The sequence below is a fragment of the Drosophila guanche genome, unplaced genomic scaffold, assembly GCF_900245975.1.
Source record: "Drosophila guanche unplaced genomic scaffold, DGUA_6, whole genome shotgun sequence".
Taxonomy (NCBI): Eukaryota; Metazoa; Arthropoda; class Insecta; order Diptera; family Drosophilidae; genus Drosophila; species Drosophila guanche.
This window is the reverse complement of record NW_022995750.1, coordinates 482,192-508,850: the sequence shown is the minus strand read 5'-3', so window position 1 is coordinate 508,850 and position 26,659 is coordinate 482,192. Positions and strand designations below refer to the sequence as shown.

Here is a 26,659-nt window from a genome sequence, read left to right as displayed (position 1 = left end):
GTATAAACCAAGTAGCTTGAATTTTTGTTCACTATCGATAGGCCGCTCCGTATCGATACATTACACAATGCGGCCAATTTTGAGTAATTATTTATATAAACGCCTATTTCAAACGGATATTGTAGGAAAATATGCCAAACAGCAGCCGCGCAACCTCAAGGGTAAGAGCAAGAGCTCGCAAGAGTGGCTGACAAGGCAGCTGGCCGATCCCTACGTGGAGAAGGCGCGTATGATGAACTATCGCTGCCGGAGCGCCTTTAAGCTGCTGGAAATTGACGACAAATACAAAATCCTGAAGCCGGGTGACACTGTCCTGGACTGTGGAGCAGCCCCTGGAAGCTGGACGCAAATGGCCGTGGAGCGCACCAATGCCCATGGTAAACAGGAGCGAACGCCCGTCGGATCAGTTTTCAGCATCGACCTGTTGCATTTTCATGCCGTGCCGGGTGCCACAATATACGGCGGCATGGACTTCACCACGCCGCTGGCACAGCAATGTCTTAGAGAAGCACTGGCTGGACGGCAGGTCAACTGTGTCCTCTCCGACATGGCGCCCAACGCGACAGGCGTACGGATGCTGGACCAGGAGAGCATCACAAATCTCTGCTACGAGGTGCTGCGATTCGCCCTGGCCATGTCCGCACCGCAGGCCAATCTGGTGGTCAAAGTGTGGGACAATGGCGATGTGCCCAAGCTGGAGCGGGATATGCTAAGGTTCTACGAGAAGGTGAAGCGGGTGAAGCCACGCGCCAGTCGGGGTGACTCCGCCGAGCATTTCCTCGTAGCACGCGGATACAAAGGAGCGACGGCAGCGTCGTAAACTCAAGATGATTTATTTAAGATAATATCAAGTATAGAACAAATATAGAATTCGATTAAAAATCAAATTTTAAGTAATCTCGGACTGAGTAAAGCTAATGCTTGTAGTGCGTGAGATGGGTGATCATCTCGTAGAGCCACTTGGGCTGATCGTGTGGAGCCATGTGGCCGGCATTGCGCACCATTATCTCCACCAGATGGCCGGCGTGTTTCACATAACCAGCCACCTCTCCGTGAATGCGCCAAATCTCGCGTGGGGCCACTCTGTACCGATTGGAGCCTGGGAATTTCAAATGATTGAGGTAGTTGCGGGTCAGCGGATAGGCGACAATGATGTCCAGCTGGCCGCTGTAGATGCACACCGTGTAGTGGGCCAGCAGTTCGGCTATCCAGGGGGCCACACTATCCATCACGTCGAGCTTCAGGTGCAGCTCCACCTTGTTTTCCTTATCGAGATCGTGGAAGGGCTTGTTGCCCACATGAATGGAGCGACGCGTTTCACCGGCCTGCAGGAATTTTCCCAGATTCTCGCTCGAATTGTCGTGCGTCTTCAGGTAGTTGTAGTACCAATTGTAGCCCGTGAGATTGCTAAAGAGCGAGCCATTGGTGAGGTCTCCGTTGATGAGGGAATCGAACACATTGAAGGCGCACTCCATGTCGTGGTTCTTGATACAGGAGGCACCCTTTTCCTCGGCAGCATGGAAGCTCTGCAGGCCATTGTCGTCGATGAGGCCAAGTTGATAGAGATAGTCGCCGTACTTGAGCTGATTCAGTGGATCCGACAGCCCGTTGCCGATGGCCACGCCCTTTAGCGGCACATAGACGCGCGTCTCGATGGCATTCTGCACCTTGTGGATGTGATACGCCAGCGCTGGGACATATTTTCCAGCATAGGACTCACCAGTGACCCAAAAGCCACTTGAGTTGCTCCACTGGAAAAGCTCGTACAGCTGCATAACAGCCTCGTGCAGATTGCGACCGACATCCTTTTCGTTTTTAGCATAGCCCTCGTCCTTGTCCGTGAAGCTGAAACCCGTGCCCACCGGATTGTCAATGTAGATCAGATTGTGCGTCTTGCTCCAGGTGTAGTTGCGTTTCTGCAGCTTGCTATGGGCATCCAGCTCCAGCGGCCCGTTCTCCGTGAACAGCCCGAAGAGGGACGAGGCCCCGGGACCGCCCTGAAGCCACAACACTACTGGGGCATAATCAGCATCCTGCTCCGCGGGGAAGTACCAAAAGAACATGTTCGAATTGAATCCCTTATCCACCGTCAGATATCCCGCATAGCTCTCCACGCCATGATACTGCGAGCCCACAACACGGGCCAACTTCTGCACCTGCTCCCTGGGCATGGACGAATTGTGGATGAGGGGAGTGAGGAACAGCGGCTCGCCGGGATCGACGCCATCCTCGTAGAATTTGTAACGTGGATACGGGTTGATGAAGCTACGTCTATAGGGGCGTTCCCCTCCGTCGGCTGCACTGCAGGCTGCGATAATCGCGACGAAAATCAAAACTGCGCAATGAGTTGCAGTTTTCATTGTTGCTGTTGTTGCGTGCTCTGCTACCCAAGAACTGGAAGACAATAGTTGACAATAAATGCTTTGTTTGGCTCTTGAACGCCCCCAGCCCACTCACCACTCCACTGATAAGCAAGTATAATCAGTACTTTCCTATTTATTTTTTATTTTGCGGTGAAAACCGGCAAAAATATAAAAAACGAGTTGAATTTAAAGTGTGACCGCAGCTGGGCACAAATGCCAAGCAATGGAAGCGGGACTAGTGTGCAGACTAGACTGCCCGACCATATATTTTTTAGTTAATTTAACCTGTTTAAAAGTTTTACCAACAAGCAACCCGTTCCGTTTGTGTATGGGCAATATACAATGATCCTCTGGGGAGGGGAAACATAACTTAACTTTGATCAACAAAATTTCAATGGAGTAGAACAGCTCGCTTTCCAACACTTGTCATCTCAGCGTCAAAAGTTCTGCTGTAAATTTCGGCAATTGTGCGGCGTCGTAGGGCAGATATTAAAAACAACAAACAATGATGGACACCTTGGACTACATAACGCTCAGCAATCCAGTGAGCAAGGCGGTCATATCTTCCGGATCGGCTATCTTCCGCGCAATTGTAATTATCCCTCCATTCCATTGCTCCAGTGATACCTTTTACCGTTGGTTCTTGCAGGGGCTGCGACCGAAACAGTTGGTGCCAAAGGAGACGCAGACCATGCGCCCGGTGATGAATCAGTTTCCGACTGGCTCGCTGCATGGATTGGCCGGCAGCCATTACCACTTTGTTCGCTTGGCCGGCTTGGGCGGCGCCTCGGCCATCTTCATGGGCGCCTACTGCAAGTACGTTTTGCGGGACATCAAGGACCCCAAGGAGCAGCAGGACTCGCAGGCCTTTGCTGATGTCGCCAATCGCATACACTTTTTGCACTCGTTTGCCATGATGGCCATGCCTCTCGTGCACTACCCCTTATTGGTAAGTCCCATGCTAGAGGGAATCCCCCCGAATAGAAAGTTTCTGTTTTTGGTTTATTCATAAAGCTTTTCGGTAATTCTGTTTGTGTGTAAAGTTTACGATTTCTGAACGGAATTTACAACAACTCGCGTTACGTTTATCGAATGACAAAATGAATGGAAATCTATCTCAAAAACTCGACTGATCCAATTTTGATAATCTCTCATAATTGACTTTCTAGTGCGCTGATTGATTCATTTTTGTCAGGTTACAAAAACCTATTTCTTTGAGCTATGAACAAACCACATATAGTTAATGCTAAGCGTTTGCCATCCATCCATCGATTCTATATATAATGAGTATATATATATATACTATATTTATGTATATTGTGTGTTTGTATATGAAATGTTTTCCAAAGCTAAAGCTAAATTGTTCAACAACCACTAATTGCAGCTTACAAAGTAATTTTCAATACCATTTTCTTGTTTGTTTTGGGGTGTTTAATTCATGTGATATGGATGCAGGTTCATTTCATTAGCTGATATGGGTCTCAGGAAGAGGAATATGGAGATTTACAATTGATTTTTAACTTTTCTTTTCTTTTAAAAATTGTGTACCAAAAAGGCATCGTCCATTCTTCATAATATTATTTGGGGTTACTTCATTTACGTTTTCTTTTTGGATGTGGTTTATCATCAGCCTTATTTGATAAGTAAAATGTAGGAGAAGCCCAAGCCCATTTGCAGGCTCTTCTCGTTTGTTCTTTGGGGTTTTTTAAAGCCAACAACTAAAGCTAACATCAAAATATGCACACAATCGACTGCCTCATCTATCGTAATCTTAGGTTCTAAACAACTATGACTAATTCTGATATATGATATATCCTCTCTCTCGTAGACTGGCTCACTGATGACCACTGGCACACTGCTCTTCAGCGGCTGCATGTACTATCGTGCATTGACGGGCGAGAAGCGTTTCCAGGCCTATGCCACTGTGGGTGGCTTCTGTCTGATGGCCGCTTGGCTGACGCTTATCATGTAGGAGACTGGCTGCTCGCATCTATTTGTATGGGGCTAAGCTTAATTTGTAAGCTATAGGCAACGTAAAATCTAAAGCTAAAGCTAAAGCCTGCTGCAGAATGAATTCTTTTTCGCTGAAGTTCTATAATTAATATATTTATATATATATATATACTACCATATAGGATTACACAAATAAATCTCTAGGAGGCCTTGCATCTAATGGAAGATACTTCTTTGTTTCTGTTTTTGTGTGTTAAATGCGTTTAAATTTCTTAGTATATATGTATACGAAATGCAATAGTTCTAGAAACAAAATTAAAAAAACATAAAATTCAAACAAAAAAGGAGTAAAAACAAACAGAAATTTGTTACATTTATTGTATACCTGCACACATTAATAAATTACTATAAAAAACACACACATATACATGTATGTTAATACTAGGCGTAACATTTTCATAGAATTTCTCTCTTTTTATCATTTTTTTGTTTAGTTATTGTCGTTATTTTTACTGTTTACTGGAACACATAATACAAATGCAATGCGACCTTTTGAAGGTCGGAAATGCACAAAGTTTTTCTTTTGTTTTTGTTTAGCTAAAATTAAATATATTGCACATACATATGTATAAAAACAGTCACTCCTGCTACCACACTTCTCCTTCTACTCCTTATTGTCCTGCTGTTTTGATTTTACTTCTGTTTCCATGCGCACACGATTAACCTTCTGTCAGAGATTAAGTCTCTCCTAGTTTATACACACACTCTTTTAGTCTAACAATTAGTTTGATTTGTTTTGTACACAATTTGTAGTAGGTAGGGGGCGATATGGTTTAAAGGTAGTAAAAATTCATTTAGTTAGTGGGGATGTGGGTATCCTGTATGCTGTGCTATCCTAAAAACTTCTGCTTGGAGGCCTCCGCAAAGAGGAAGGTCTTCTGTATGCGCGCGTTGGCCGCTGGATGATTCGTAATTGGTTCCAGTATCTTAAGTATATAGTCTTTGAAGGCCTTCGGTACGGCGAAATGTCAAGAATCTTTCTTGATCCTCAAATTATCATCATGGGCCTTTAATGGATAAAGGAAATAATAATCAAATTAACATAAATCAAAAATTTCCAGTTACCTTTTGTGCTACTTTAAGCAGAGCATCGAATGTCGAGTCTCCCGTTTGCTTCACCATCGCATGGAACACCTTCTTCTCGCTGGTGGTTAGCAGCTCGAAGGGCGATCCAAACTCCACCGCCTTGCCGGCATCCATAACCAGCACCTTGTCCGAATCCATTACCGTGTGCAGACGATGGGCAATCGTTAGCACTGTGCAATCCTTGAACTTGTTCCGAATCGTCGTCTGAATGAGCGCATCCGTTTGGGGATCCACATTGGCGGTGGCCTCGTCCATCACTAGGATGCGATTCTCGCGTAGGATGGCACGAGCCAGGCAGACCAGCTGCCGTTGTCCCACGCTGAAATTGGTGCCCCCCTCGGAGATTTTGCTCTGCAGGCCACTGGGCAGATCAGCGACAACTTCCTTGAGCTTCACCTCCTCCAGGGACTCCCACAGCTTGGCGTCGCTATATTCGTCAAAGGGATCCAGGTTGTAGCGCATGGTGCCAGAGAAGAGCACTGGTTCCTGGGGTATAATGGAGATCTTGCTTCGCAGATCGTGCAGTCCCAGATCGTTGGTGTCACGCCTGTCAATAACAATCGATCCCTCGTTGTAGGAGAGTCGGAAAAGGGCATTGATCAGTGAGGATTTGCCAGCGCCTGTGCGTCCCACAATGCCGACCTTTTCACAGCCCTGAATGGCAATGTTCAGAGATCGCAGCACATAATCGGCAGCCTTGTCGGGGAAGTACTTCAGCGAGAGATCGTCGAAGACGATTTTGCCCTCCTCTGGCCAGTCCTTTGGCGGCTTCTTGTTCGGCTTCGACTCAAAGTCACCCTCTGGCTCCAGATCTTCGTACTCTACCACACGCTCCACAGCCGTCATGGTGTTCTCCAGCTCTGCCGACTGTCGCATGCCCCACTGCACCATGCCCGTCATGCCCATCGCTTGGGTTATGGCCAGACCCACATCGCCGCCATTCTCCGGGGAGAACAGGAAGAACGAGAGCGTAATCACGGCTATGTAGACGACACAAACGCAGTCCAGCCAGTAGCCAAAGGCGCGACTGGTGGCCAAAAACATGTAGTAGCCCGAGCTGTGCATATCCTGGTAATTGTCAAACTCTGCAATCAGTTCCTTCTGCGCGCCAAATGCCCGAATCGTTGGCAAACCATTCAACGAGGCACTCAAATGGGAGTAGATCGGGGAACGCGCTGTAAAGAGGATTACATTAGATGATATACCTATGGGAAACTAGTCCAAAAACCACTCACTGACTGCCTCCAAACGCTTGACATCCCGCGAGGTATTCAAGTAAAACGATCGCAACACATAGAAGACGATCACCAGGAAAAAGGTGGCCAAAATATACCAGACATTGATGATGCAGAGCACCACGACTATGCCGAGTATCGCTAGGAATATCTGCATGACATCCATCATCACGGAGGGCAGTATCTCATCCACTTGTCCCAGATCTTTGGAGAAACGATTCAATATACGTCCAGAGGGATTCGTGTTGAAGAAGTGCATAGCCGCACGCGTCACACCCTTGAACATTGTGTTGTGCAGCGTTGTGGAGCTCCGCATGGCCAGGTAGAAGAAGAGCATGCTCCTCACCAGCGAAAAGACAATCACCGAGACATTGATGCCCGTAAAGTAGTAAATGTCCTTGGGGTCTGTGTCGGAATTGATGCGGGTTTCGGGAAAAGCGCGACGCAAACGAGCCATAAAGGTGTCCCGCTCTGCTTCACCATTCTTGTTGACCCTGCAAGAGATTCATTCGTAAGTGATCTTTCCCGTGTTTCATTTACTCACCAATAGGATAGGAAAATGTCACCGCCAGAGCCAAGCACCTGTGCGCCGACACAGAAGAAGGCAAACACAATGAACAGACCATAGCCATTGGCACCGAAATACTTCTTATACAGCGACATGCCAACGCGTCCCTCCACGCGCGCCTCCTGCGTTTGCATGGGCGAATCGACGACCAGAGACTCTGCGGCGGATTCCATGGAGGAGATGCTGCCATGACGATCGCGTAGTTTACTATTCTGCCGCGAGAGCTCCTTCTTCTTTTCTGCATCTCCGCTGGCACCCTCATCCTTTTTGCTCGGATCCGTCAGCATTTGCGCAAAATCGAGGCCGCTCTGGCACATCGACGCGTAGGTGCCCATGGCACTGATCTTGCCCTTGTCCATGATCACAATGATATCGGCCTGCTCCAGGAACTGCAGCTGATGCGTCACCAGCAGCACAATATTCTCGCGCAGGAATCCGCGCATGCACTGATCGAACAGGTGGCGTCCCACGTGCGTGTCCACAGCACTAAGAGGATCATCCAACAGATAGATATCCGCCTTTCGGTACACCGCTCGGGCCAGACTAATGCGCGCCTTCTGTCCGCCCGAGAGTGAGGCTCCACGCTCGCCCACAATCGTCTTGTCCGCATACGGCAGAAGCTCGAAGTCCCGCTCCAGGGCGCATTTTTTCACCACAGTGCGATAGCGATGCTTGTCCATGGGCAGGCCAAAGAGTATGTTTTGTCGCACGGTGCCCGTGAAGAGCCAAGGCTCCTGGGAGGCATACGACAGGGTCCCATTGACCTTCACCGATCCCGCATCCGGATTGAGCTCTCCGAGAACCGCCTGAATAAGACTGGACTTGCCAGAGCCCACCGGGCCGATGACTGCCACCAGTTGGCGTGGCTTGAACTTCAGCGTGATGTTGTCCAGCGTATTTTCGTTGCTCTGTTTATCCCACTTGGCCTTGAGGTTACTAATGTTAATGGTGGGCTCTGCCTCGCTGGTACGACGACTGTTAGGCTTGAGGACGCCCGTAGCTTGGGCTATTGGCTCCGACACAAGTGCAGCCGCGGCAGCCTTGCCCAGTTTCTGCTCATCCAAATCATCCGACTTGTCGCGCACTTTCGTCTCCTCGTGCAGCATGAACGTCTGAATGCGACGAATCGACACGAGAAGCTCTGCAAACTGAGAGATGCCCATGGGGAAATAAACCGTCATGGTATTCCTTAGGATGTTGTAGTATGCCGTGATCACGAAGGCCTTCTCTGCGGTGAGTAGCTTGCCCAGCAGCACGAAGCCCACGAGGCTGACGAACACCGATATGCGCGTGACAAACATAATAAAACTCTGCAGCGTGCCGCGAATGTAGTTCACATTTCGTATGGCATTCATCTCCTTGGTGCGCACATAGTTGATCATCTTGCTGAATGGGATCTCCCAGGCGTACATTTTGATCACTTGAATGCCCGAAATGATCTCATTCATCATGCGTACACGTTCGTCTGTCCTCAGCGCAGTGCGCAGACGCAGCACGGAGGTCTTTTTGCCCAGATACGCTTGCAGTGGGATAAACATCAGCATCACAGCCACGCCAAAGAAAGCAGAGACACCAATCTAAAAGGATAACAGAAAAAAAAGGATTACTTGGAGTTACACTGCCCGAAATAGAGCCTGATATTCGTACCTCTCTGTACATCAGATATGTGATAATTCCAATCTCCACTGGTCCGAGCCATAAATAATTCATATGTATGACCGACAGATCGAGCCGTCCCACATCGTTCGATATAAGATTAACCACCTGCCCGATTGTCGTGTCCCCCAGCGCTGTGCGACTCAGACGCAATGCCTTGCGATATATCATGCCTGCAACAACAACAACAACAACGGAGAGCGGGGTGAGAGATGATCATTTATCATGGCTCCTCTGGGGGCACGCCATTCCACTTACTTGTCATGGCTATCCTGGCCTTCATGCCCAGATGAAACATGCCCAGCATGTAGGGATGCATGAGCAAGACATTGAAGGCACTGCACAAGATCACGCCCAGGGCGTACAGATAGGCTTTCACTTGGTTCTCCCCATCGCCCTCCTGGTTGCTCGAATCCGCATAGAAGGCCACCAGGCCGCCCAGAAAAAGAGGCTGAGTGACGCTGTAAATAAACAATCATACTTTATTGTATGATCATAAATAACTCCCCAAACCCATCGCTGTGTGCGTGTGGGCGTGGCCTTACCGGAAACCAATCTCCAGTATAAACAGCACCAAGCCAAGTCCCGCCAAGCGCCAGCCAAACACATCCACGGAGGCCTTCAGCAGGCTGGGCGTCTTCTTCTTCTTGCGCTTCTTCTCCACCTCCCGCTCCCAGGCTTCGCTCAACTGGGCGCCCAGTGTGTCTGTGGGGCATACAATATTAAGATATCAGAAACAAATAGACTCCCAAAGGTGAGTGCTGCTGCTGGACGGGCCAATAAATAATTCGCGATAACAAACAATGTCCGAAGAACAGTTTACTTTGTGCTCGGATTTTGTAATTGGCAGATGCGACAGATTGTTTATTATGAAGCCCACATGCATGGCCGAGAGCCATAAACCAGGTCTATCTGACGAATGAAAATAATGTTTAAGTGAAGCAAAGTGCATCCGAAAACTATTTTAAGATCTGTGTTCCAAATGCAAATTGAAATGGACTCCTTGCCCAACATTCGAGTCGAGAAATTGCCCATTAGATCTCTTTGAAAACAATAATATTAATGGCTTTACTTGTACTCATAGGGGTAATCGTTATCGTTAGAGCGTAAATGCAATGCAAAGATTAGGACCTATAGACACTACCAAATAGTCATTGTTTTATGGGATTTACCGCCTAATAAACTCTCCATTGTCCATGATTTGGCTGCCAAACATGAGTTATGACTGGCAACAAACGCAAATCCCAACCAGCTGACAGCTGCTCCTATCGGGAAGGAAACCAACGATACGACTCCCGGTATCAGTGGAAATCGCGAATCACACATACATCTCTTTGTATATGGAACTTCCGGAATGCTTTACCCTTGCAGGGATTAACCTTTCATGGAGATTACTTAATGGCATATCAAGTATCGCTTCATCATTTATTTTCGCAAGAGATATGCGGGCATTGCATAAGTCAGGAACCACTTAACGGACTATCTATCTCCTGCAGTGAGTATATAAACCACACAGATAGCTAATTGTATTATATTTACTATATAGTATCTTCCTATCAACTAGTAGAAGTATAGGGCATGCTATCAATTATTTTTGGGCACAAAATTAAATTAATTGCGGCAAAAGGAACGCCTGTCAAAGCTATCACCCGGTGGGATATGCCACAATGCTCGAGACAATTCCGAAAGATTTGAATGGTGTGGAGTGAGAACTCAAAGGTCTCTAAAGGATGATAACAGATAAAGACAGCTTGGATATAAGATAATGCTAGTCACAAAGTATTATTCACTGAATGTGCAGAATATCTTATCTGTGGGTGGGATTTGGGAACCTTTTAGGGCCCCTAAAATGATCTTAATGAAACTAGTCTTTATGGGGGCACATAAAATGTAATCCTTCAAGTTCCGAAATGGAATAACCCAAATACTCCAATGTGCCAGCGGGAATGTGAATCTGAATCAGAAATAGTAACAATATTTTCCAGTGATGAGGCCACATGCTAAACCCCTATCTAATCGTAAGCGTCGGTCGGTGGTACCTTGAAGTGCCCCTGCGGTCGTTCTCGCACTTGATTCGGGAAATGCTGTCTGTGCAGAGTGATAATATTGCAAAAGGTGCTTATACCCTTCTGACTGCATTTTTAATAACCAACGAAGTGTGTCGATCCACTTCATGGCACTGGGGATTACATAGCTCTCCAAAGCATGAGGGACAAAGATCATTGAAAATTATACCAAATGAACATTGAACTTCGATATGTCTTTGGATCTAAGTTCAGAAGTCTCGTTTTCTAAGGTGAAAATTCTCTCTTATTTTTATTGGGATCATACTAGCCCCATCTATTGACAGTCCCTGGCTGCCACATGACGTCACGTGCATTATAATCTCGCTTACGTGCGGATAACAATTTTCTCTTCTCCTTCTTCATTTCGTCAAAGCCCTATCAACTTTTCATTTCCTAATTAAATTAAAAAAAAGATTGAGATTATGGATGGATGGCCCTGTGAAAGCTTTCCATCATTATAAATTGCCATAAATTATACAAAAATATGCCCATTTATTATGCAAGGCACACTCCATCAATTCAACCAATTCTCTCTTTTGATTTTTGGGGATTATATATCGTAACAAATGACTCAATTAGTTGGAAAGACTCACCCGATTTGTGTTCCTTCAAAGCTCGATAGAGATCGTTTTCATCCAGAGTTTTCTTGCGCCCCTTGAAAAATGTGGGCATGGCAAAGCTAAAAGGACATCAAAAAGAATTAATAACTAAGTTTAGATACTAATATATTTAATTTACTCACCAGAACATCAATGATGAAAAGATATTTGAGGTCTCGCGCGGATTCTCCGGCAGTTCGTCGGCTTTCATTGATTGCATTTTGTTGGTCTGGTTTGGTGGTCGTTTGGATAATTTCTTTCACTTCCTGGTCATTGGTCGGGTCGGCGGATACAATATCTCTTCTTTAATATGTGTCGCTATGAAATGGAATACAAAATTATTATTAATTTCACTTTGCATTCCCCGAAATTTGACCCATATCGATGGGTATTCCTATCTGGAATGGCATATTTCCATGCCCAATCTGTGACAACAGATTTCTTCAATCTTCAAATTGTTGACTAATGATGACTTGATAGTAATTTTTTTCTGATGATTATTTGGACTATTAGTAGATTAACATTGTTTTTTTGGTTTGTTTTGGGGTCAGGCGATAAAATGTACTCGTTTTGATAGATTTTACGATCTGTGGCACACACATTCCCAAAAATTATTCCATTGATCCGTCACTGACTTCAAATCACTTAATTTCCACATAAATATTACGTGTATATCCGTTTTAGAATTTGTTTAGTTAACAGGAAAATCCCATTGATGGGTCGGCAGGCACTCACAGAGAATTGACACTTGGATGTTGCGGCGGCAGCAGCTTCTCGCTCGCACGGCTAACGGCAAAAACTTGGCTCGTGGCCAGTCAGGCCAATGCTTTTATAGTCAAAAAGGGGGGAATGCACCGACTGGCGTTTGGGGCCGCGTCGCAAGTCGCGAGAGGTTCGTGCCTGTCTTATCAATCGTGCGGACGATCGTACAAGATGAGAGCGTGTCCAGCCAAGAGAGAGAGAGAGAGAGAGAGCCAGAGAGCAGGCACAAGGTACAGTAATAGGAAGGTAAAGCAGTCTCACTGAATCAGATTTCGACATTTGTTGACTTGCCGTCTCGCTATCACATGTTGGATCAGATCAAGTGAACATGCACTGAACACGTTCTGAGTGGAGAGAGCAAATCTCTCAACATGCACCAACATGTAACTGTTTATTGTTGCTACAGATGCTCCTGCAAACACACACACACACAAAACTCATGCATACAACACTTTTCGCAGCCTCTTAATGTTTCAATTTGTTGAACATAGAGTATGCACTTACCACTCGCTCGCCTCGGCGGGAAGCAACACGATTTATTCCAAAGAAAACAAAACGCAAACAAAAAATTAAGGTGGGCAACAAATAGCAAGAACTTCAAAATTGACGGCAAATCAATAAGACAAGACAACAAAATAGGATTCCTATTGCAATGTCGTTCACGGTGTGCAAGTCACTCAAGATATAGGGGCTGGTGCTGTTGGGTACTGTTTAAACTTAATTCAATGCTATATTTGTTTTTTGTGTGCTTAATTTACAAGTTAAGTGCAGAGAAAAACATAAAAAACGTTAAACAAAGTTTCCCAGTGCGTGCGCGATAAATCTGCGCAGAAACAGTGCTGTGTAAAGTGCCAGCTCTCTGCTAGTCGTTGCCTAACACTATGAAGTAGTGTTGCTCCTCCCCCGTTTCCTCTTCAGGCAAATAAATTATCTCCTGGAAGTCGTTTTCATGCTCCACCACCACTTCCTCTTGTACCTCAGGCTCGTATTCTATGGTATCATCAAACTGATGTTCATGCCCCTGCTCCGGATCGGGGACGCAGGATAAGATAATTTCTACTGCCTGAGTACTGTCTGCATCTGCACCCGGCAAGCATTCAGACTTATTTTCCAGTTCCGCGGCTTCCTGAGCTCTGGCACGGTGCTTTCTCGACTTCTTGTGGCATTGAAAGCTGCTTCGAATGTTGGTGCTGTAATCACAAAGGTCGCAGTAAAATATTCCACGATCGTAGCTGTCCACCTCATCCTCAGATTCTGGCGGGGTGAATACTACTCCTTCACTATTCGCCATGGGTCCTGAGGTGATGACTTGGTTATTCCGCCCCAAGACGTCCATAACATGCAGATGGTTATCCTTCGTCTTGTGCAACAGAAAAGACTCCTTGCGGAGTGTTGTGTATTCGCAGGGAGCACAGGTGTATATGTTGCCATCGGATGGCTGTGATGAAGTCGATCCTAAATCACGGCGCAGCGGCACTTTCTTTTTTTTTAGTGGATCGCTCAGTGCTTCCAGTCTACGGCAATGTTTCGTAGACTTGTTGTGCCGATCATAGCAGAACTTCTTCGCTGTTGTATACGAACAGAGGACGCAGTTGTACAGAGGCCTCTCAAAATCCGAATCGGAATCGGATAAAACCGCCATGGCATGGATGTGTTTCTTTGAACGCCGGTGACGACGAAGGTCTCGTCTCCTGTCCGTCATATAGTTGCAGCCTTCAATCAGGCAATGAAGTCGTTTCGTTTTCTTGTCCGATTGATCATCTGCTTCTGGCTCCTTTGGCTCGATGTCGATGTATGCTGCAACAAGCAGAAATAATATAAATTGTTTTCTCATTGCCTGTTGCTGTATACTTACTCTCCACCTCATCGTCGTACGCACACTCGAGTGCCTCTATTTCGAGGAATTGCTCCTCGCTCATGATGGCGCTTCTGCCGATTTTATTATGGGTTTTTTAAATAAATAACAAAATAAAATTGATATCAGGTATCACATGCAGATTTGTGTTACCAGGAAAATGTGTTACTGGAAAATAGTACGCGTTTATTCAGTATATACCAAAAAACTCGGCAAACAACAACCTGTTGCTTCACCTTTGGGCACACTAATTATTTTTAATTTTATGAAATTAACAAGTTTATTAAGTCGTTTTTATACGTTTTTTTTGCCAGATTTTATAAAGACAAAAAGTTAGAAATAGCCAACAGCCAACATGCAGTCCGTTTTCAGCCGCTCCCTTAACATTGGTAAGTCAAATTCCCCATGGACTTTGATCTCGATCGGATGTAATGCATTTTTTAAGATCTTTACTGATAATTCGCTCTCAGCCCGCAGATCGGTGTCGATGCGGCAGATCGCCTCTATTGCCGCACTCCCCGATACCCATCAGATGCTGCAGAATACCTGTCGAGACTTTGCCAACGCCGAACTTAGTCCAAATGCAGCAAAATTCGATCGAGATCATCTCTACCCGGCGCAGCAGATCAAGCAGATGGGGGAGCTCGGCGTCATGGCTGTGGCCATTCCGGAGGAGCTAGGTAATAACTGAGATAACAGCTCGCTCCTTAAACAAGCTACAGGTTGTGTATGGCTCAACAGGTGGCACTGGATTGGATTATCTGGCGTACGCGATAGCAATGGAGGAGATCTCACGCGGCTGTGCCTCAGCGGGTGTCATAATGTCGGTCAATAATTCTCTGTATCTGGGTCCACTGATGGGCTTTGGCAATGCCGCCCAGAAGGATGCTTTCATCACGCCATACACGACGGGCGAACGTGTGGGATGCTTTGCTCTGTCGGAGCCGGGCAATGGCTCGGATGCCGGTGCTGCCTCCACCATAGCTACGGAAAAGGGCGATCACTATGTCCTGAACGGCACCAAGGCGTGGATAACCAATGGTTTTGAGGCGGAAGCAGCAGTCGTATTTGCCACGACAAACAAACAGCTGAAGCACAAGGGCATCTCCGCCTTTATTGTACCCAAAGGACTGAAGGGCTTTTCGCTGGGCAAGAAGGAGGACAAACTGGGCATCCGAGGATCGTCCACGTGCCAACTGATATTCGAAGACTGCGAAATCCCCAAGGACAGCATGCTGGGAGAGCCGGGATTTGGTTTCAAGATTGCGATGCAAACACTGGATGCAGGACGCATTGGCATTGCCGGCCAGGCACTGGGTATTGGACAGGCTGCCCTGGAGTTGGCTGTGGACTACGCCCAGAAGCGGCAGGCCTTTGGCAAACCCATTTCCAAGCTGCAGTCCATCCAGCAGAAGATTGCTGACATGTCGCTGGCTATGGAATCGGCGCGACTCTTGACCTGGCGTGCCGCCTGGCTGAAGGACAACAAGCTGGCCTACACCAAGGAGGCGGCCATGGCCAAATTGGCAGCCTCCGAGGCTGCGACCCTGTGCTCCCACCAATGCATTCAAATCCTTGGAGGCATGGGATATGTCTCTGATATGCCAGCGGAACGCCATTATCGCGATGCTCGCATCACGGAGATCTATGAGGGCACCTCTGAGATTCAGCGTCTCGTTATTGCGGGCTCCATACTCAAGGAGTACGCCAGTTAAGTGAAACGAGAGCGATTTTTAATCAATTAAAATGTTTTCAAATGTGAATTTTATATAAATCATACTTTGGTGGTATTTTTGGTTTGTTTTGGTATTTTTCTTGGCGGCGCTATCGATAATGGCGCTATCGACATATTCGGTTGTCTGTTTCGATTGATTGCATCTACTGCGCGTTCTCTCGAGCATATTTCTACAAATTTCCTTATTTATTGTTAATTTTTCGTTGCACGGCAATTAACACAATGCTATGGCCACAAGTACGTGGTAATGAAGCTGTTTACAATTGAAGTGCGCGATTTCGGCCAACAGAAAGTACGTTACGAACACCCCAATTGTCCCCGTCCATTCATCCATCCGTCCCAGTCCAGCCATCGGTCGGTGCCAGGAATAGCATAGCCCGCAGCCATGGACGTTGTTTGTGTAATTGATACCGTCGTGGGCGATCATCTGGAAGATCGCATCTGTGCCCTGGAGGAGGTCAAAAGGGCAGTACAGGCTGCCGGTGCTAACTTTCAGCGTGTGCAGGTGGGAGTTCAATTGGAAATTCCTTACAAAATACACTGAAACAACATTTTGTTGCAGTTTGAGAAATTGGACTTCGGCGAGACGAATGTGATGGAAACATTCTACAATGCCGATGTTGCGGTTATAGATTTGAGTGTTTTGGCCCAGCAGCGACCGCTCTCGTATCACTACGGGGTGCGGGAGAGTTTTGGAATGAAGGAAATCATCTTAATCTACAACGATGTGGAATCCAAACAGACTCTCAGCCTTAAGGTGTGTATTATCTCGGGTTTGGGGTTGGCAGAGGTGTTGTGCCCTATGTGTGCGTCCGCCCAGCCGTAAACATCTTATTGCGAATGATGCAACGGGCGGCATTTCCGATAAGATAAATGTTGAGCAATATCTGTGCGTGTGTTTGAAACGGCAGCCAACAAGTCATGTTTCTTGACGATTGTTTGTTGTTTTTCTATTTCCGGTGAATATATAGCTCGTATTATTGTTATTTTTAATCGCTCGCCCACGCAAACACCCAACACTGGCAGCACACCTACACTGGCGGTCATTAAATTGTGTACACCTCTCTCTCGTCTCTCTCAGGTCTCTTGTGGCAATTACTTGTTTCTCAGCTACAAACTGAATGCAGAGACCAATAGCTGCCTTTTGACCAATCAACCCAACAGCAAAGATCAACCCGGAGACGGTCGCGTGGGCACACTGCAGTGGCGTCTGCGTCGCAAGCTTCAAGATGTGGAAATACAATCAAAGTAAGTAGAAATCCAACTTAATCTCGGGTGCCTGCTGCTAACGGAAATCCCCTGTTTTTTAGAGCACACATGCGGGAGAAATTTCTGAGTGATATGCGCACAGCCAGGGATACGTACGCCACGAATGGGGCCAAACTGCAGACCATACTCCATGAGATGCGCAAGCGTCTGGACGATCCGCATGTGCTCTCCGGCGAAGTGGTGCACAGTTTTATGTGCTCGCTGCGGGATGTGCAGGACTACGATGCCATGGTGCGGCTGGTCAATGATCTGAAAAATATACCAAACACCCGCAAGTTTGTGGAGGCGGGAAATATGAGTTTCCTCTATGCCTTTGCCCTGAATCGCAGAAATCGAAAGGGAGACAGAGAGAAGGCCCTGGAGTCATCACTGAAAGCGCTCGAGAAAAAGGAGAACCACTTCCCGGACATGCTGTGCCTATGCGGACGCATCTACAAGGACATATTCGTGGAGTCGGACTACACGGACGCCACCAGCCTGGCGCATGCCATTAAATGGTACCGCCAGAGCTTTGAAGTGCAGCCGAACGAGTACGCGGGCATCAATCTGGCCACCCTGCTGGTCATCGAGGGCAAGGAATTCAGCAACACGGAGGAGCTGCAACACATTGGCATGACCCTGAACAATCTTATCGGGAAGAAGGGCAGCCTTTCGACGCTCAGTGAATACTGGGATGTGGCCACATTCTTTGAGATATCCGTGCTGGCCGAGGACTATGCGAAGGCCATTCAGGCGGCCGAGTGCATGTTCAAGCTGAAGCCCCCGAACTGGTATCTAAAGTCAACTATTGGCAACATTTCGCTGATCCACAGGTTCCGCAAGAAGCCCGAGGATCGCATGCCCACCATCGAAGAGCAGGTCTTTCAATTCTGGATGGATTTCTTCCTGGAGGCCACAAACACTGAGGAGATTAAGAACAGCATACGATTTCCCATATTGGTTAGTGTCCAAAGAGCATTCTCCCATGATCTTTGATAACATCTTTCCCTCTAATAGATACTCGAACCACAGAAGATCTACATGCCCAGCTATGTGACCATCAATATGGATGCGGATGAGAAATCCATTCAGATTGTCAACATCTGTCTGGCCCACTCCAAAAACACCTGCAAGAAGCTCCACGACTTCCTCTTTGTTGCCTCGAAAATCAAATCTGTGAGCCTGTACAAGCGCGACGATCGCTGCGCGTATCTTTATGTCCATCACAACTCGGATGACTTTCAAATCTACTTTCCGTCGCCCGAGTGCCGGCAAAAGTTTTACGATTTGATACTGGAAATGACGGCCGATCAGGAGGTGTTTGTTAATCTCAGCAATGATGATGCACAAATAGAGGTGAGTCTTGGGTGTTTGAGTGTTTAAATGTCATCGATAAAGGATCGATAATTTTCGATAAATGGAAGACTTTGTCCGTTACATAATTTAAGGATCTATTATAATCGATTACCGATTACCTTCTTCCAGTACGAATACGATTATGATGAGCAGAATCGCAAGATGGTCCTGGGCAAGGGCACCTACGGCACGGTGTATGCCGCCAGGGATAAGCAAACGCAAGTGCGAATTGCCATCAAGGAGGTGCCGGAGAAGAACTCACAGGATGTGCAGCCACTGCACGAGGAGATCAAACTGCACTCGCAGCTGCGGCATCGCAATATCGTACAGTATTTGGGCTCACGCTCGGAGGATGGTTTCTTCAAGATCTTCATGGAGCAGGTGCCGGGCGGCTCACTCTCCGACTTGCTCGAGACCAAATGGGGTCCGCTCAAGGACAACGAGTCCACCATGGCCTTCTACTCCAAGCAGATACTGGAGGGACTCAAGTACCTGCACGAGCAGGATATTGTCCATCGCGACATCAAGGGCGACAATGTGCTGGTGAACACGTACAGCGGGGTCGTCAAGATCTCCGATTTTGGCACCTCCAAGCGGCTGGCGCGCATCAATCCCATGACAGAGACCTTTACTGGCACCCTCCAATACATGGCGCCCGAGGTGATTGACCAAGGTGTACGTGGCTATGGCCCAGCGGCAGATATCTGGTCCTTTGGCTGCACAAACGTAGAAATGGCCACCGGCAAACCGCCCTTTATTGAGTTGGGTTGCGCCCAGGCGGCCATGTTCAAAGTGGGATACTACAAGAAGCATCCAAATATACCCGTGGAGCTGTCCACGAATGCCAAGAATTTTATACTGCGTTGCTTTGCGATCAGCGTGTTGGACAGACCATCGGCCTCGCAGCTGCTGGAGGATCCGTTTCTGGCTGAGTAAGTTTATTGGATAACCCATTGATACAGACACTGATTTAACATTCTCTTTTGATACCTACAGCAAACCACGAAAACCGAGACCTGGGTTACCCATTAATACCGACTTTGGCAGAAGCATTTCGGTGCCAGCGGATCGCCTGATACACAAGACGACGCCTCCATTGACCTACAATACTACCTGCAATACGCCCACCACACCAGAGTTGGAGTAAGTTCTGCCCCCCAAGTCCCACTCACAGCAAAACTAATGTTGCTCCCTTTTAGCGTTACTCACACATCTTCTGTGGATATTGATGAGCTGCCCAGCCTGCTGGAGCGCCGCAACTCTTCTGGATTCCTGCTCTCTCCCGAGATTGAACCCTCAACGCCATCGCTGCGCACTAGCATCAGTGAGACTAGCGAAACGGATGGTTTTTATAGGCTGAAAAAAGACTCGCAGCGACGCACCACTCTATCGAAAGTCCTCGCTTTGGATGAGTCCAAGATCTGCGATATTTGGCTTAAGAAGATCGATGCAGATCAGAATTCGATTGCCATACGGAAGAGCGATCTTGAGGTTCTGATACGCGGATTGAGGGACTACATTATGAACGAGAATGAGAAGCATTTGGAGGCCACGATCAATGAGCTGAAGCAGAAGCTAAACAACGATGCAGTGGCCTTGGATCATCTCCATTTGGCGCTGTACTCCTTTCAGGATGCAGTCGTCTGTGTCCTGAGGTATCACTGCATCAAGCCGCATTGGATGTTCGCCTTGGATAATCTCGTGAAGCGCGCCGTGCAGGCAGCCGTCACCATCTTCTCGCCGGAGCTGGGGGCCAATCTGGCGGACAAGGATCTCTCTGGGAATGATGATGAGAGCGTGCAGACGTCACCGCTGCAGCATGCGGGCTCCTCGGACAGTCAGGAGAGGCAGCAGTGCCTGGAGAAGGTCCTACCCTTGAGCAGTTCTGGCGGCGTGCTGCCCTCGGACACTGGCTACGATGGGGCACTCCACAGCTCTGTGGAGTCTGTGCGCATACTGCGCGACATTCGTGAGAATCAGCTCAAGCTGCAGCGCCAGATGATGGAGCAAGAGCGCCAGAACATGCGGGCATTGCACAACATAAGCCAGGAGCTAGCCCATATCTACATGGGTGGCAGGAAGAGATTAAGGTGGGGAATTTCGGAACACTTTTTAATGTATATCTAATTAAAGACTCTCCTTCCGTAGACGCACCATCAATGGATTCAACAAAAAGTGCCATAGAATGAGTCCCAGTGCAGCGGCAGTGGGCGGGGGAGCAGGCAGCGCACGTCCAGCAGTGTCTGGCAATGCCAGACGGCAGCTAAACAAGCACAACTTTGGTCTGCACGAGATAGACGAGCAGTTGGAGCAGTGGCTAACGCAACAGGACATTGATGAGTTCTCAAAGACACTCATACTGAATGAGGGCTTTACCTTTGAGGATTTCATCTACAACATGGAAAAGCTCGATCTCATGCGTTTGGGATTGCGGTGGGTATTCCACGAATACCTCATCGTTGACCTTCTCTAAATGTAAATCCTCTTACAGCGTTGGCATTGAGGTGCGTTTGTGGAAGCTCATCATTCAGGAGCGTGTCTGCACTTCATCCGATTGTCTGGATAGTCCGCCCAGCACCTACCACAAGCCCATTGGTGGTGGTAGTGGTGGCTCCTCCCTGAACAACAATACCCTGGCATCGCCCACAACCACGACACCATGCACACCGGGCACCACAGGCGGCATCAAGACGAAGATCAAAAAGAGCGAAAGCGAATACGATTCCTGCAGCGAGTGAACCGGATCAGCCCGTCGTCGCCGCCGCCGAACTAAAGCAATGCCTTAATTAATTGTTAATTTGTATGTCTCATGTGCTACTAACAGCTGTTTGAATGCCCCCCATTTACAGGGTATGCAGCAGTCACCTTAATGGCACACATTCTTCTCTCTCTCTCTTTTTTGGGGAATGTCCTCAGGGTGTCCTCCCCTGCTTTTGTGCCTTTCCCTGCCCCCAACCCACCCTCACATGCATGTTAATTTATCAAACAACAAAATGGAATTTAAGTGCCTTAATTTAAAACAATAACAAAAATTAAAATGTAACACGATTAAGAGGTTTTATTACAAGCTCCTGAAAGGTAGAAGGAAAGGAAGGGTACAAGAAATGTAAATTTTGGTTGGTTGGGTTGGGTTAATATTTAGCCAGAAAACTCGAACACTTTTCCCCTCTGATAACTTTTCTAGTTCGTTTGCATTTATTTTTTTGGTTTAAGGTTTTTTGTTGGTTTCGTCTTTAGTGACATTGCAGTAATTGTTTGTTAATAATTTGATTTTTTATAAACATTTGTTGCTTTTAGATGTTGTTTAGAGGCAAGAAATTTACACATTTTTTTATGGCGGAGTGATTGTTGTTGTTTCCCCCTTTGTTTGATGTTGTTATTCGAAAGCGTTTCGTTCTGTTGCTGCAGTTGTTCTTGTTGTTGTTGTTGTAAGTTGTTGCTTTTGTTGCTGTTGTTGTTGCTGTTGTAAGATAAAGGTTTTTGCTTATGCCTTGGATTCGGCTTCGCTGGCGGTGGCCTGCGATTGGGCATCGCTCGATTTGCCATCGTCGACCTTGCCGAAGACACAGCAAGGGCACTTTTCCTTCAAAGCCAAGCGATACTTGGGATGGCTATAAAAGAGATATAGGATCAGGATTGTATATCATGATTATAGGTTTATAGGTTATACACACCTAATGCCATAGACAATGGGATTGTAGCAGGCCGCCGACTTGGCAAAGCAGGCACCCCAGATGGTGTTTAGTGGAGTGAGACCCTCAAATTTGAACAGTCCCATGCAGTTGATGACTAGGTAAGGAGTCCACGCCATGAACCACAGCGAAATGGTGACCAGAGCCACTTTGGCCAGCTTGCCCTCGGCGCTCTTGTCGGCATCCTCGGAGGAACGCAGCGACTTGACATTCATTTTCTTGGCCTGCTCCCGCATGGCCTTCTCGTGAGCGGAAACGGCCTGAAGGAGAGAACGGATGTCATTGGAGGATATAGGGGAGGATATAGGCGTTGTGTACTTACAGCAATGATGAACCAATAGGAATAGCAGATAAGGAAGAGCGGGATATAGTAGACAAAGATCGAGTAGAAGATCAGGTATGAGCGTGGATTCCAGTCGCGCTCCAAGTAGTCAATGCCGCACGATGTCAAATTACCCTCCGGCACATACCTGGATAAAGTGATAGAGGAGAGGATATTGCTTAAAGAACCAAACGAAGATGTTTTTTCTCTGCACACCTGCTCCAGCCGAAGACGGGGGCCAGGCACCAAATGCTCGACATGAACCAGATGTAGGCAATCTTGCCCAACGCCAGAGGGATGGTCATCGGCCGACCGGCCATGCCCTTGACAATGACTTGATAACGATCCAGGGAGATCATGCACATGGACCAAATGGAGCTGCAGCCAAAGGCGGAGCCCAGGCCCGCATAAATGTCGCACATCATGGGCCCGAGGACCCAGGTCTCAAAGTACAAATTGATGCCCATCATCGGGGTGTTAGTAATCATGATGCCAAAGTCGGAGATGGCCAAATTGATGACCAGGAGGTTTGCAGGAGTGCGCAGTGATTTTGTGGTGGCAAAGATGTAGATCACCACGCCATTTCCGCACCAGGAAATCATTCCAATTATGATCATGTAGGCCGTGAGGATCTTTGCCCAGATGGGGTCCATGGCGGGGAACTGGTTCCAGTACGGGCTGATCAGATGCGCCATATCGGGTGTGACCTTATCCACCACCGATCCATTGGAAAGGGCTGCAAAATGCGGCCCCAGTTGTGTGGCTACTGCTGCAAAGCTGCAACAGAACAACTCATGGTATAGATATCATTCCATCATCTACGATCTACGATGTCTTCCTACCTATCCATTTTGATTTGATTTTTCCCAGTTGTGTGTCACTATATCCCGCCTATATAGCACACTCTTTCTACATAAAAAGGTTGCAAATTCCGTTGGATATTTTTCAAACACTTTTTACATTAAAGGACTCCCTAATTTGTTTCTGAAAATTTCACTGGAGCGGACTATTCGCGGCGATGGGTCATTGGAAACCTGCAACGTCCGCACTGGCGTCTCAGGCTTTTATAGTTTTTCTTGGAGATTCTTGAAAGAGCTCCCCCCTGGTATGGTTCAAATTCAATTAGCCAAGACACCTAAAAATATATTGTACAAGAGTGCAGACAGCTTTTGGCTTATAATCATAATAACCATAACAAAACGCAAGAGAATCCACTGCCCATTGCAATGGGCCAATGTCAATAGTTTGACATTTAAGTGGCTTCTTTCAGCACTCGATTATTGCCTCTCCTCTATGGGTCTCTGACATTGTGCCCGAAAAAAGAGGCGTCTAAAGTCAGCGATCAATAGTCAATGCTTAAGAAATCGATGGGAAACAGATATAGGGAAACTTAAGAAGAGTTCGTGTTTGCCATGCGTACCAGACCGAGTGGCGCTGCTGCATAACACGCGACACGTGTTGAGCAGTGAGCTCAATTATGGAATATATCCAAAAGTGGATTTCCGTATGTCATTTAATTATGTTCTCTAAAAGTAACAAAAACGAGAAGGGACGTGTGCGACGCTTTTTACGGGTCACAACTTTTATACCCGGCACTCAGGACTACATCTGCACCTTAGCGGTGTTTTGTCAAATTTTCAATTTTTTCTTCATCTGTCATCTACATCAACAACACTACTCACACCAACACGCTCCTTTAGCACGCTCTTGTATCTTCAAAATTGTAAAAAGCCTCCCAAGCGTTCACCCTTTTGCGGGGGCGGAAGGGGGCGTGGCTCATTTTTGAAATACACTGGTTTCAGTGTGAGCATACAGAAGTCTGGATGCAAAATTTGGTGGCTCTAGCTCTTATGGTCTCTGAGATCCAGGCGCTCAACAAGACGGACGGACGGACGGACAGACGACATGGCTCAATCGACTCGGCTATTGATGCTGATCAAGAATATATATACTTTATGGGGTCGGAAATGTTTCCTTCTGTGCGTTTCATACAACCGTTATTTCCCACAAATACAATATACCCTATTTACTCTTCAAGTACCTGGTATAAAAACGTATATATAAAGATGAGTAGCATCCATTATTCATGCTATTAATATTCCACACCCAATGTCCCACCGGAATGTGCACTCACAGTCACGAGCCATTAGAAAAATGCCCAAAAGCAAATACAAACTCTTCGGAGAGTAATCCCCCGCTTTGGGCTTTGGCTCTCCGGCTTTAAGCTGCTTATAGACGGTACTCATGCCCTCTCTCTATAGCGATTGATATATTCACACTTCCATTGTCACGCTTGGAGGTCCGATTGTTGGGGCGTCTGGTCGCGGACACTAATTTTCCGAATAGGTGTGCGTTTGTGTCGCTTTTGTGTGGGGGGGTTGCTTTTCGTGGATCCAAATTTTAGCATAAAAGCCTTTTGTTTTGCTTGAATTGGGTCAAATTTTTAGCTAATCTATCTTTCCGAACCCTTATATGGTTTTATGGCAGAAACTAAGCGAGGTCCAAATAGTACAGTGAATTCTGTCCAAGGGGATGGCAGACAAGAGTCTGGGAGCTGTCTATCAATCGATGAGCGTCACTGTAAGTGTCAATTTGTGTGTGACAATTTATGTGACAGTCGACACATGTTAAGCTTGGACGATCTTTTGGCTTAAATCAATTACACCGCAACGCATCCAACCAGAGATTTTATAAGCCATAAAACGGCTTAATCGTGTGATAAATAAAGTTAGACGGAGATCAAATAGAACCTAAAAATATATATAAATACATACCAAATGCGCAAAACCGGAAGCTGAGCTCAGATCATCATTATCTTCGCAGTCATTCTCAGCGTCATCATTATTATTATATCATTATCATCGTGTCAGAGCTATGTTTTTGCGGTTTACTTTTTGCACAGATTTCTGTTTGTACATGTATGTAGGTGTAAAATCTATCAATAAATTGTTGAAATTGAAGGGTATCCAAAGGGAAAACTTTTCGAAACTATGCGAAAACATGAATCGCATTTCAATTTATTTAACATTTATTCGGGTTTCTTTAAACAAACAAACACAAAATTCGTATTCGCTCGCCCACCTGCAAAAAACAAAAAAAAATACCATAAACAAAGCGTGGAAAAAAAGGAGGGGTACGGTAAAGGTGCAACAACAATTGCAACAAACATTTGCGGGGGCAGCAGCAGCGCAAGAAGAAGAAGACGGAACGTGAATAAGAAGCAGAAGATGGAGATAATTTAGCATTAGCAAATAAGCGAGATAAATGCTTCGATTTGTTGTTTTTGCTGGAGCTGCTATTATTTGTTGCTGCTGCTGTTTTCCTGTTCAATGAGGCAGACACGAAAAAAGCGGAGATTCGTGCACCAAAAGCCGTTGTTGTATGCCCTTCCAGTGCTTAGGCCGTTAATTGTTCGAATATCGAACTCAAGTCAATAATGTTCGATTGACGATGGCACGATGGGTGATGGCACTCTCTCTCACTCTTTGGCCTACACTCTACCAAATGGGAATATACGCAAGTGTGCTCAACGGGGCTGGCTAATATTACTTTTTAGTGGTTTTTGCCAAACTTAATCTCCATGAAGTTAAGCCGTCTGTCCCCGGTAGGACAGTGTATAATTAACAAACACCTATGATTTGATTTTTGTATTTTTTTATGTTCGACAATAGCTTGGCGCTTGCACGTGTATATGTGTGTGAGCGTGAGTGGGTAAACGACGGCAAGTGTTCTGCCGCTGCCCTCCCTCGGCGACAGCCTATTCGTGTGGGGGTAAATGGGCGAGAGAGAGAGAGAGAACGCCAAAGTAATGGGACCTCTGCTCTGAGCGCCCGACGATCTCTGGTTGTTGGGGCTTGGTTGGGGTCATGAAGCAACTGTAAAGGAGGGCCCGTCGGCTTTTTTGAGGGAAACGTAACAATGCTGTCAATAAGTGCGAGTGAAAGGGCTCTCGCTGTAAGTGTGAGTGAAACGACAATGGAGTGTGCGCCTGGAGCACTAAGCTCGGGGGGAAATAACCCGAGGAACGCTGCCGACGACGGGCCCTCCTTATAGTTGCTTCATGGTTGGGGTCGTGTGTGGGAGCGCTTGTTCTTGTTGGCTAC

At 46.8% G+C, this 26,659-nt stretch overlaps 9 protein-coding genes across 10 annotated transcripts; 4 read left to right on the top strand and 5 right to left on the bottom strand.

Moving 5' to 3' along the window:
- The first annotated feature begins 43 nt into the window (after positions 1-43).
- On the top strand, positions 44-897 carry LOC117586346 (rRNA methyltransferase 2, mitochondrial). The gene has a single exon (XM_034276362.1). It carries the CDS (start codon positions 68-70, stop codon positions 818-820), a length of 753 nt encoding a protein of 250 aa, XP_034132253.1. The 5' UTR covers positions 44-67; the 3' UTR covers positions 821-897.
- LOC117586343 (venom serine carboxypeptidase) lies at positions 818-2,600 on the bottom strand. Its single transcript, XM_034276358.1, has 2 exons — positions 2,458-2,600; positions 818-2,394 (listed from the first exon to the last, which is right to left on the bottom strand). The coding sequence occupies exon 2, from the start codon at positions 2,358-2,360 to the stop codon at positions 915-917; it is 1,446 nt and encodes a 481-aa protein (XP_034132249.1). The 5' UTR covers positions 2,361-2,394; positions 2,458-2,600; the 3' UTR covers positions 818-914.
- Positions 2,601-2,733: 133 nt separating this feature from the next.
- Positions 2,734-4,545, top strand: LOC117586347 (transmembrane protein 256 homolog). The gene is made up of 3 exons (XM_034276363.1): positions 2,734-2,955; positions 3,013-3,312; positions 4,192-4,545. Exons 1-3 carry the CDS (start codon positions 2,869-2,871, stop codon positions 4,333-4,335), a joined length of 531 nt encoding a protein of 176 aa, XP_034132254.1. The 5' UTR covers positions 2,734-2,868; the 3' UTR covers positions 4,336-4,545.
- Positions 4,546-4,986: 441 nt separating this feature from the next.
- Positions 4,987-12,416, bottom strand: LOC117586337 (probable multidrug resistance-associated protein lethal(2)03659). Its single transcript, XM_034276332.1, has 10 exons — positions 12,322-12,416; positions 11,730-11,904; positions 11,581-11,666; positions 9,467-9,626; positions 9,180-9,382; positions 8,913-9,094; positions 7,242-8,842; positions 6,698-7,191; positions 5,442-6,637; positions 4,987-5,383 (listed from the first exon to the last, which is right to left on the bottom strand). Exons 2-10 carry the CDS (start codon positions 11,804-11,806, stop codon positions 5,345-5,347), a joined length of 4,038 nt encoding a protein of 1,345 aa, XP_034132223.1. The 5' UTR covers positions 11,807-11,904; positions 12,322-12,416; the 3' UTR covers positions 4,987-5,344.
- Positions 12,417-13,053: 637 nt separating this feature from the next.
- Positions 13,054-14,355, bottom strand: LOC117586344 (zinc finger homeobox protein 4). The gene is made up of 2 exons (XM_034276359.1): positions 14,204-14,355; positions 13,054-14,145 (listed from the first exon to the last, which is right to left on the bottom strand). The coding sequence occupies exons 1-2, from the start codon at positions 14,265-14,267 to the stop codon at positions 13,211-13,213; spliced, it is 999 nt and encodes a 332-aa protein (XP_034132250.1). The 5' UTR covers positions 14,268-14,355; the 3' UTR covers positions 13,054-13,210.
- Positions 14,356-14,448: 93 nt separating this feature from the next.
- On the top strand, positions 14,449-15,982 carry LOC117586692 (short-chain specific acyl-CoA dehydrogenase, mitochondrial). The gene is made up of 3 exons (XM_034276957.1): positions 14,449-14,592; positions 14,674-14,883; positions 14,945-15,982. The coding sequence occupies exons 1-3, from the start codon at positions 14,559-14,561 to the stop codon at positions 15,916-15,918; spliced, it is 1,218 nt and encodes a 405-aa protein (XP_034132848.1). The 5' UTR covers positions 14,449-14,558; the 3' UTR covers positions 15,919-15,982.
- An 85-nt stretch (positions 15,983-16,067) lies between these two features.
- Positions 16,068-21,581, top strand: LOC117586691 (mitogen-activated protein kinase kinase kinase 15). 2 transcript variants are annotated; one of them, XM_034276956.1, is made up of 10 exons: positions 16,068-16,443; positions 16,501-16,695; positions 17,020-17,186; positions 17,249-18,146; positions 18,204-18,542; positions 18,672-19,474; positions 19,539-19,685; positions 19,742-20,632; positions 20,691-20,975; positions 21,034-21,581. In XM_034276956.1, the coding sequence occupies exons 1-10, from the start codon at positions 16,324-16,326 to the stop codon at positions 21,278-21,280; spliced, it is 4,092 nt and encodes a 1,363-aa protein (XP_034132847.1). In that variant the 5' UTR covers positions 16,068-16,323; the 3' UTR covers positions 21,281-21,581. The 2 variants fall into 2 exon arrangements, with proteins under 2 accessions (XP_034132847.1, XP_034132846.1); XM_034276955.1 differs by having other exon boundaries at positions 20,676-20,975.
- On the bottom strand, positions 21,575-22,025 carry LOC117586387 (BEACH domain-containing protein lvsD-like; the record flags this gene model as incomplete). Its single annotated transcript, XM_034276418.1, has 2 exons — positions 21,575-21,762; positions 21,809-22,025. Coding segments are annotated over 2 exons (306 nt in total), but the record flags the coding sequence as incomplete, so codon positions are not given.
- Positions 21,717-23,602, bottom strand: LOC117586693 (opsin Rh1). The gene is made up of 5 exons (XM_034276958.1): positions 23,399-23,602; positions 22,773-23,333; positions 22,557-22,704; positions 22,217-22,494; positions 21,717-22,153 (listed from the first exon to the last, which is right to left on the bottom strand). The coding sequence occupies exons 1-5, from the start codon at positions 23,404-23,406 to the stop codon at positions 22,027-22,029; spliced, it is 1,122 nt and encodes a 373-aa protein (XP_034132849.1). The 5' UTR covers positions 23,407-23,602; the 3' UTR covers positions 21,717-22,026.
- Between the last annotated feature and the right edge of the window lie 3,057 nt (positions 23,603-26,659).

Bases quoted from the DNA above. Each gene is read 5' to 3' on its own strand.
- LOC117586346 (XM_034276362.1), top strand. From the start codon at position 68: ATGCGGCCAATTTTGAGTAATTATTTATATAAACGCCTATTTCAAACG.
- LOC117586343 (XM_034276358.1), bottom strand. From the start codon at position 2,360: ATGAAAACTGCAACTCATTGCGCAGTTTTGATTTTCGTCGCGATTATC.
- LOC117586347 (XM_034276363.1), top strand. From the start codon at position 2,869: ATGATGGACACCTTGGACTACATAACGCTCAGCAATCCAGTGAGCAAG. The intron at 2,956-3,012 runs GTAATTATCCCT...TGGTTCTTGCAG, and splicing joins CGGCTATCTTCCGCGCAATT to GGGCTGCGACCGAAACAGTT. The intron at 3,313-4,191 runs GTAAGTCCCATG...TCTCTCTCGTAG, and splicing joins TCGTGCACTACCCCTTATTG to ACTGGCTCACTGATGACCAC.
- LOC117586337 (XM_034276332.1), bottom strand. From the start codon at position 11,806: ATGCAATCAATGAAAGCCGACGAACTGCCGGAGAATCCGCGCGAGACC. The intron at 7,192-7,241 runs GTGAGTAAATGA...AATCTCTTGCAG, and splicing joins GACATTTTCCTATCCTATTG to GGTCAACAAGAATGGTGAAG. The intron at 5,384-5,441 runs GTAACTGGAAAT...TATCCATTAAAG, and splicing joins TGCTTAAAGTAGCACAAAAG to GCCCATGATGATAATTTGAG.
- LOC117586344 (XM_034276359.1), bottom strand. From the start codon at position 14,267: ATGAGCGAGGAGCAATTCCTCGAAATAGAGGCACTCGAGTGTGCGTAC. The intron at 14,146-14,203 runs GTAAGTATACAG...TGCTTGTTGCAG, and splicing joins GTACGACGATGAGGTGGAGA to CATACATCGACATCGAGCCA.
- LOC117586692 (XM_034276957.1), top strand. From the start codon at position 14,559: ATGCAGTCCGTTTTCAGCCGCTCCCTTAACATTG. The intron at 14,593-14,673 runs GTAAGTCAAATT...ATTCGCTCTCAG, and splicing joins CAGCCGCTCCCTTAACATTG to CCCGCAGATCGGTGTCGATG. The intron at 14,884-14,944 runs GTAATAACTGAG...ATGGCTCAACAG, and splicing joins GGCCATTCCGGAGGAGCTAG to GTGGCACTGGATTGGATTAT.
- LOC117586691 (XM_034276955.1), top strand. From the start codon at position 16,324: ATGGACGTTGTTTGTGTAATTGATACCGTCGTGGGCGATCATCTGGAA. The intron at 16,696-17,019 runs GTGTGTATTATC...CGTCTCTCTCAG, and splicing joins AACAGACTCTCAGCCTTAAG to GTCTCTTGTGGCAATTACTT. The intron at 18,543-18,671 runs GTGAGTCTTGGG...ACCTTCTTCCAG, and splicing joins ATGATGATGCACAAATAGAG to TACGAATACGATTATGATGA.
- LOC117586693 (XM_034276958.1), bottom strand. The intron at 22,705-22,772 runs GTGTGCAGAGAA...CACTTTATCCAG, and splicing joins CCCGTCTTCGGCTGGAGCAG to GTATGTGCCGGAGGGTAATT. The intron at 22,154-22,216 runs GTGTGTATAACC...TCTCTTTTATAG, and splicing joins CCCATTGTCTATGGCATTAG to CCATCCCAAGTATCGCTTGG.